At 36.7% G+C, this 8,977-nt stretch overlaps 1 protein-coding gene across 1 annotated transcript; it reads left to right on the forward strand.

The window, feature by feature from the left end:
- Nucleotides 1–1,157: 1,157 nt before the first annotated feature.
- LOC139742170 (dynein light chain roadblock-type 2-like) lies at nucleotides 1,158–7,182 on the forward strand. The gene is made up of 4 exons (XM_071652741.1): nucleotides 1,158–1,223; nucleotides 4,114–4,189; nucleotides 4,725–4,892; nucleotides 5,704–7,182. Exons 1-4 carry the CDS (start codon nucleotides 1,221–1,223, stop codon nucleotides 5,748–5,750), a joined length of 294 nt encoding a protein of 97 aa, XP_071508842.1. The 5' UTR covers nucleotides 1,158–1,220; the 3' UTR covers nucleotides 5,751–7,182.
- Nucleotides 7,183–8,977: the final 1,795 nt, after the last annotated feature.

Consider the following 8,977-nt stretch of genomic DNA (forward strand, 5'->3'; position numbering starts at 1 on the left):
CCTACATAAACAATTCTCACATAAAATCAGAAATACAATTTTCTAAACCCTTTAAAAATATATCTGCACTTGAGGTCAATTTCAAAGCATTGTACTTAATCATCGATCCCCTATAATGTCTTGTTCTTTTACAATAATCAGTATGAGGCTTCGGGAGAAGAACATTTCCTGCGTTACGGAGAGAATATGAGTCACATGAAGGATGGAATATTTACATCATTCATAGACGAGGATAACGTACTACGAGTTGATTTAAATACAAACATGTTCAAATGCTTCCTACGTCTAGACTCAAGAGAATACCAGTTTAAAACAGAATGAATTTGGAAGTTAAACACATGTTTGTAAGGAGTGTTTTCATGATAACCTGCAGCGGCCCAACGCGATTTTGAAGAATTTGCAGTTGTTATATATATTTTATGACTTGAATCAAGAGTAATGATTATGATATCAGCATATTCAAAAAGTGGCAAGATATGCTGATAAATCAACTTCAGATTAGATTTATTCATGAATTAATGTTGATCTATTTTCCATAGACTGTAATAATTACCCTGTATAAAATGTTACTATACATTACATATTGTTATGCACTGTATCAGCTGTTCTCACAAAGGCTTATGTATTACTGGGAATCTCGTGTTCTTGATGTGGAAACCTGGAATAAACTTGGTATATCGACACGCCTAATCGCTGAGGAGCACAGAGATTAGAAAATCGTGCAAGTGATAACTATTTTGTTTCAAACTTTTGAGTATTTTATAAACGACCTCCTTTGCAACGTTATTATAATGGATATTGTTTCCACTAACATAAAAATGTTATATTTAGTTGAATTAATGCTCACCAGAAATTGGTAAGACAAACATAAATAAGAAAACGCTAAAAGTCCTGACATATAAGATTATTGTACCTAATATGCTATCGAGGAAGTAAATTATTTATCATTTCAAATAAATCATTTATTACATAACGTACACTTTTAGTGAGACAACACATCGACTGCGACTGGCCTTGATCAATATCACAGCATCTACTGCTTCGGGAAGACAGCTATACACTATGAACGATTCACACGGGGAGCTCTCAGAATCGAAAAGAGAAGCCAAGATCGGACGCGAAGCCCACCTCCGTGTGCGCATGCGCATTACACGTTAGCAACCACAAGAAAATACAGCCGAACGACGTTGTCTGCACCTCCGTAACTCTTCGTTAGAAACATGGTAAGATCAACAAGTTCTCAAGTTTTGTCTCGAATTTGAACATTAACTTTTACGTTCTCAGTGACACCTAGATTTGCGATCAACTGATGCAGCTGAAGTGAGAATCGGCTCGTAAATATGCAGGCTGGTCATCGACAAATGTGTCACAGGTGTAACCCTATTGAACTACAATGAGTGCATGCTGTATAGCTGCATGCAGAAATATGCAGCAGCAGCAAAGCCTGTGTGCTGTGTACGTTCGTATCACTGCACTGAGAACGTTCGTATCACTGCACTGAGAATAGTAATAGTGTGTACTGTAAACACTGACAGTCAATCCCACACTACACAGCTACATCACACTGAATCATGATCAGTGATAGTTTAATACAATATAGACTAGGTCTAGCTAGGTGGATCTAGTAAGTTTTTTGGTAATCACGTAGAAATGCACACCTACCGTTCGCTTCGCCGTTTGTCAATCAAATTTTGTGCAGCTCTTGGAGATGCTAAATTGAATCATATCAGAGAGTTTTCATAGAATTAGAAAGCCGAAAAGGGAAGAAAAATGAGAAATCGGAGTTGAAAAGTACGTCGGTCGCGATCATAGTTCCGACGTAGTAAGTAGTGCATCGATTTCACAGAGAACGATGTCAACGATTATAATCGATTCTGGTAGTCTCTAATTAGCCGCTTACTAACAATATTAACACGACTTGTGCAATACGTGTGGGCCCCAGATATGCTTTCCATTTTCGCATTTTTTCTCATTCTTTTCACTGCCACTATCATGATTATCACTATTTAAATTATTGATACAGATTATTCATACCAGGATTTAGCCATCCTTTCTTTAGAAATTGTGGCAAGTATTGATTTTATCATGACAAAAGTTGATGATTTAATTTGAATAGTGTTGAAGGGAAAAGAATGAGGTTGAAGGAAAAGTGGAAGAAAAGAGTAAGGCTATTAGAAGGAGGGATAGAGAGAGAGAGAGAGAAAAGAAGATGAGGAGGAAGTTGACTTCGAAGGGGATTTGTTGTTTGTTCCTGGTGATGGTAAAAATGGTAGATTCTATTAAATTTATGTTTTTAATTGATAAGTTCAGAGTATAAATTATTGTTTATATGATAGTAGGCCCCCTAACGCTATTAATTTTTCCATTTCATTTTATTATGTATACAAGAACTGCAACCCCAATATTTGCTTTTGTTTCGTAGTAAGGTTCATTTTATTATCTTTTATTGTTTTGTACACATATTATCCTCCTATCATTCAGTCAGCAAAATATGTTGACAGATACAATGTTTGTATACAGTCAAATGCAGCACGAAGGAGAAAATTAACTAAAACAACAAAAAACAGACGCATCGAGATCACTTTCTTTCTTCAACTTTTTACTGTTAAGCCGACGTAATTATTGTGGTTAAACAAGCGGCTGTATCACAGACTACAACAATCGATCATCATCATTATATCGCTTTTCCACATAATCGATCATCAATCATGCTACGCTGATACAGCCGTTGATCGGCGTACTTTTGAGTCAAAATTAGCTACTTTTCTTCTGTAATTGGCTATGAAATTTCATGAAACCGTCAGATATGGTTCATCTTGACATTTCTGATAGCCACGAAAAGTTTTTATTGACAAATTAAGGAAGGAAATGGTAGGTGTGCATGGTGTGCATTTCTACATGATTACCTGTTTTTTCTTTCATGTGTGATATTGTTGGTTGGAAACTGAAATGTCGGGGGCCCGCTAATTAATGTACTGTCACACCTGTTCGTCAAATGACCTCCATATACCCAAAAGGGGCCAAACATGTGCAAACTCACCCTTGGGCCTTGTGGTGGACACTAGCCTAGGACCCAGCATCAAAAAGTGTCTAACTTGTTAGACATCTACTTTACTTTGTGAATTGTGTGTATACAGGAGACCTCTATAGTCTAGATTTCTAGAGTAGAGGGTTCTATTTTGTGTGTTTACGGTGCTTATCTCTCGTGTTTAATTAATTGTATTTTATGGCCCCACTTATGAAAAAATCTTGGCTTCCTATGATAAAAACGTTGCATGAAAGGGGCCCTTGATTTGAAAGCAATTCATCTAGCTATGTGATTTGTATATTTCTATGTATGAATTAGATTCTAGTTATGTTTTCTAGATGTGTATGGTTTTTGGTGTTAAATAAACTGAACTGCACTGGTAGATGAAGATCAACACACTGCAGAGCCAGCTTGGTAACTGTACACGCTGTTACCATGGGTTTATGGTATATTCAACAGACTTTCTAGTGTGAAACTTTGTAGTGTGTGATTAAAATGTGATTATGTTACACCGTGTACCTGGTAAATTGGTTATCTCCCTTCTATTATATTGAAACATGTACAGCAGGGCAGCTGTGTTTGTAAATCATGTTTTGCTGTTATTTTGATTTTCACAGCAATCATAAATATCGGTGTCAGACCATTTCCCCCCCCCCCCCCAAAAAAAAAAAAGTATCATGCTGCTTGCTGTAACAATGGAAAATTTCACACATTTCGCATGACATGAAACTAACTTGAAAATAGAAGTACCTTGTATGCTAGTATTTTTGTTTGTTACTGTTGTGTGTATTTTGTTTTCTGTTTTTAATTCTGTGGAATTAAAAGCATGTGAAATTCATTTCACAATTTGAGCCTGGCTGAGCATGAAAAATTATTCATTACTCATGAAAATGTCCACTTTTACAGAAAGTTCTTGGGCAAACTAAATGTCATGAAAGCCATCCATGAAGGGGCCACTTTTTCTGTACCCACTTTTCAGGTGCAGCTGTTGCCTGTGTCCAGTAAGCTAGTGTTTTATAGTAATCACTGTTTGTCAGGGATATTGACATCTTTTTGTTGATAATTTTTTTTATTTTGTCACACAGGCTGAAGTTGAAGAAGCACTGAAGAGGATTCTCTCACACAAGGGTGTGATTGGCTACATCATTGTCAACTCAGAAGGTAAAGGGAAAATATAATGCCTGACTGGCGACCAGAGTTGTGCAATTTCTAACACGATTATCTTTGTAAGATGAAAAAAATGACGCTTTGTTTATCGCATAGTACTCATGCATGTCTACTGCACCGTGTTAGTTTATCTGTAGCTGTGAAAATATTCATCAGTGTGAACCTGACGCTATTTATGAGAGGCGGGAGCCTGCAGGGACTCTGGACTGTGATCTCTCCCAGTCAGTGTGTTGTCCCTTGGTCCCCACAAAAGACCCAGCTTTGCCCTGTTTCTGGTAGTAACACATTTCACATGCAGAAAGTGTACAGTCTGCACCACTAATCCTGTTGAAATTGACTCCTACTTCAAACTGTTGGCATGTATGTTATGTGTTGGCAAAGCTTTTTACTGTGATTAAGTCTGAGAGACTTGAATGTCAAACAGATTATTTTTTCCCTCTCAGAACGAGGATATGCTCACAACCAAACAAGCATACATGTTTTCTGTAGAAATAATGTGGTATACATGATGAATCTTGTGTGTTTGCAGGCATTCCCATCAGGACAACCCTTGATAACTCAACCACTGTGCACTACGCGGGTCTCTACCACCAACTGGCTGCCAGGGCGAAGAGTAGCGTTCGGGATGTTGACCCTCAGAATGACCTGACCTTTTTCCGAGTTCGCACCAAGAGGCATGAGATCATGGTTGCTCCAGGTTAGTTTTATAAACACACCTGATTTTTATATGGAAATGCAAAGTGTACAATATGAAATTCGAAACGATCATAGTGGCAAAACACAAGATTTTGAAGTTACTTAGTAATTCAAGTTTACTAGGGAGACATCTTTGTGAGTCTTATTTTTGCATTTCTCATAGCTGATGTAAAATCTTGACTCATGCTACTGGTGATCATGTTTGTTCAAAGTACTTAGCAACCTTGTATGGGTAGAAATATAAATTTACCAAAGCATTTGTAGATTGTTGTTGGACATTCAAGAGAGATTGATATGTACATGTATACAAATATATGTTCTCATGGAAAAATTGTGAACAAATTGTCTGTCTGTAGCAATAATTCCCTTATTTCGTGGCATCCTTCAAACAAGATTAGTCGTACTGTAAACCTTGATTGGTTCAGATCTGTAGGACCAGCGAAAGTACATTGACGCACTCCAGATCTTAAACCTGTGTCAGTCGGGTAAAGGCATTTACATTCTGGTTGCCATACCAGACATACACAGAGAGCCCAATTAGTGTGGCAATAAGCAGAAATACTTAATTTGAAGAGTGTTGCACAATGGAAATATAATGTAATTTTTTAATTGTTTGGAGGTTTGTGGACTGCATATTGAGTAAATGAATGCAGTTGAAAAATCAGGTACAATGTACATATAGAAACATACCATATATTACCACATGTTAAGTTTTCTTGTTGAGATGTTCAACTTTCTGCAGCAATTTTTTACTTCCTTTTTTTCATCCTGTCTGTTTTTATGTTTATTTGTTTGTTTGTTTTCTTTCACAGACAAGGAATACATGTTCCTGGTGATACAAAATCCAACAGAAACCTAGACAATGGGACCGGGAAAACTGCAATGAAGTATATTCATGCCTTTCCAACTTTTTCATACAAGAAGTTCATGATCTGTGTCACCAGGGCTCTCATATGTACAAAGTTATGTTTGAAATCAAACATTGATATCAAATGCAGTTTCGACATGCTCATTTTGAGGATGTGAAGAGGTAACCTGTTTTATACTTTCATGTTTGATTTCAAAAGTAGCTGTGTGGGCTCCAGGGCCAGATGCCATTTATCCATTGTAATTCTGAGCAAAACACAGTTTGCTTTTTTCACTAATCTTCCATTGACAAGGAGTTTATTTGGGTTCATCCACTGACATGAATCGCTTGTCACTTTTGTGCAAGCTGTCCAGTCTAAAATCTGCTTTCATCAAAGTAATGAATAAACTTTGACAAGAAGAGACTATGTGATTTGTAATTATCTGTAAATACTATAGTAAGTTGTAAGATAACAGTGCACGTGTGTATATGTGTAGTGCACATTATATACTGTAAATGCCCTAAGCCTAAAGCATATGTCATTACACAGATATTTAGCCCCTTCAATTCCAGCTGATATTGCAGTATGGAAAAAAAAAGATAAGGAAAGTAGTAATTGTTGTTGCTTAGCAGTTAATCAGCACACCGCAAAGTGCAGGTCTTAAGGCCGTGGAATTTTTTTTTCCTCCTTTTTTTTTCTGTATGGGTAATGAGGCAGTTTAGTTTGTGACTTGCCATATTTATCAGTGATAAAGTTAAGTCCTCCAATTGTTTTGAGTCTCGTATTGGTTGAGGAGAATTGCTGATTTTGGAGGTGTGTTTCTGCAAAATTAGTGATGCTTGTGAATGTATTTATCCATGAGACCAAAGTTCAAATTTGATTTCAAAGAACAATATGCATGCTGGTCGTTACACGAAGTATGTTTAATCAGTTACATACCACGCCAATACCTTGGACTATCAGGGTATTATTTAGAAAGTAGTGCTGCATGGTCATGAGAATGGATCGAGGAAGAGAATTTCATGGTAATGTCTTGGCTCAATATTTTGATTGTATGGATTAGGAGCCCACAGTATAAAAACTAGATAATTAAGGTGTTTTCTTCTCTGTGAAAGGGAGAATCAAATAGCACCAAAGTTATGGGATGTACGTCATATCAGGAGTTCTGGAGAAGCATTGAAAATGTGAAATGTAATTAGACAGACATGCTATGAATGTTAATGTGACCATCCATCAAAGTGCTTAATTGGCATTCAAGCTGGTTTGCCTCGATGCAAATGTAAACTGAGTTACAATTACACGGTATTATTTCTCTATTTACTTCAATATATTTCCTGTAATTTATTTGCAATGCCCCAGACTAAGAAATTCCTCCTTGTTTATTAGTAGTCCTATTCAGTTGTAGTTATTGTTTCTCTAAAATTGTAAGTTTGTTTTCCACATAAAATCTTTCACACCTAAGATTTGTGTATGATTTTGTACTTGTCTTTTAGTGTCATGTTTTTCAAGGGTTTTTATTGTTTTTGTTTTGTTGATGTTTGTATTAGTGGGGGAGGGGTCTGAGCAAAGTCATTGCATACACACTTTTTTAATCACGCAAACATGCAGATGGTTTCAGAGATTAATTTACCAGGAATACACATCTAATTGTAGGCATGCACAGCTCTTGAGCACCATCAGTTACTGAATGGGAGCAGTAAGTGATCATTTCCAAAGTACATTGTACATTATACAGTACAAAATACATAAACATTAATGATTAGTCTTCCTCAGTTTGATGAGGTGTGGTCACAGGTGCCATAATTCAATGTTCAGATGATTTGGATAATGGGAGTCTAATGTAGCATTAATACAAATGCTCCTGTGCCTTGGGGTACTTGGTAAAAGTGAGGGCCAGGGAGGGAGAGGGATGAATGCAAGGGTTTTCATACATGTATGTACATTGTATCATATTCTCCTTGTCAACCTGCTGTACAGCAAATTTTTGTGCCATGATATTTTTGCAAATTGCCACTGGTATTCAGTGCATATAGTGGAGACAAGAACTTTTGTGTGCATTTTAATTTGCTAATCTTTGCTCGCAAAATTCACAAAATTAAGATACATGTACACACACGAACATTTGTGGTTTTATGGTGGTCCATTATCATTGTAGTGCTAGAGTACTTTGGGCGAATAAGTGTGATGGTTGTGCAGCACCATCACTAATACAGTGTACTGTAATGACAACAAAATGAAATATATCCACTTAATTGATTGCAAAGACATTCATTCATCACCTCACAGTTGCGTATACAATTTGCAATATTTTCAGGTTGGGTACCCCCCCCCCCCCCCCCCCCCCTTCCCTCCTTATGGACAAAATAACGTGTTGGCTTTCCTCACATCATACATGTATTACATTTACAAAGGATGCTGAAAATATGCGTGCATTATGTCTATGCTATGTGTTCGTGTATGAGTACACTGTAGTGTGCTTTAACAGCTTTGTGTTTGTGCCTGTATGTTTTTGCTGGTGTGGTTTTAGGGTGCACAAAAAATCACTGCAGTGAAGTTATCAGCGCAGCTGAACCAAACACACCACATACATGTACACAAATGTACACACACTAACAGGCTCTGCGCAAAAACAACTGATGACTAGCAAATAGTTCTTAAACATTTTTACTTCTGTCGAAATCTGATGGCATTGGATGAGCTATTTGCCGAACAAAATTGTGTACAAAATAAGCATGGCTGGAAGAAAAACAGGAAAGCAACTAGAGAACATTCATGTACAGAACTTGATAATTCTCAACAACTTCACATATGATAATTGCCTTTTGGCTAATTGGACTGACGCAGCAAAATATACATAACATTCTTAGACATATAAAACAAACAATGCAACTACATGTATAATTTTAGCTTTATCATTCTTGTTAAGATGTGCATAATTTATGAGGTAACTGCATTAGATGAAGCAGTTCATGCATTGGTATCTATTTTCCTTCTTCTTAACTCAGAATAAGGCATTGGATAACTCAGAAAAATGTGAAAATTATTGTATTCATATCACGCCAACAAATCATACAATAATGTGTACTGGTACATTTTATACAGTACGACTAGCAGAGACTAACAACCTTTCACATGTAACAATTTGTGTCCTTCAGAAGGAGAGAACATAACATTTATGAATTCGGATAATTCACATGCTTTGAAGCTAACATTTGCACGACTACCAAAGACTCGACTA

This window comes from Diadema antillarum, unplaced genomic scaffold, assembly GCF_040938485.1.
Source record: "Diadema antillarum isolate AM-2024a unplaced genomic scaffold, OU_Dant_1.0 seq00000981_RagTag, whole genome shotgun sequence".
NCBI lineage: Eukaryota > Metazoa > Echinodermata > Echinoidea > Diadematoida > Diadematidae > Diadema > Diadema antillarum.

Excerpts from the sequence above, each read along its gene's own strand:
- LOC139742170 (XM_071652741.1), top strand. Across the intron at positions 4,190-4,724 it reads CATCATTGTCAACTCAGAAG|GCATTCCCATCAGGACAACC; the intron begins GTAAAGGGAAAA and ends GTGTGTTTGCAG. Across the intron at positions 4,893-5,703 it reads TGAGATCATGGTTGCTCCAG|ACAAGGAATACATGTTCCTG; the intron begins GTTAGTTTTATA and ends TTTCTTTCACAG.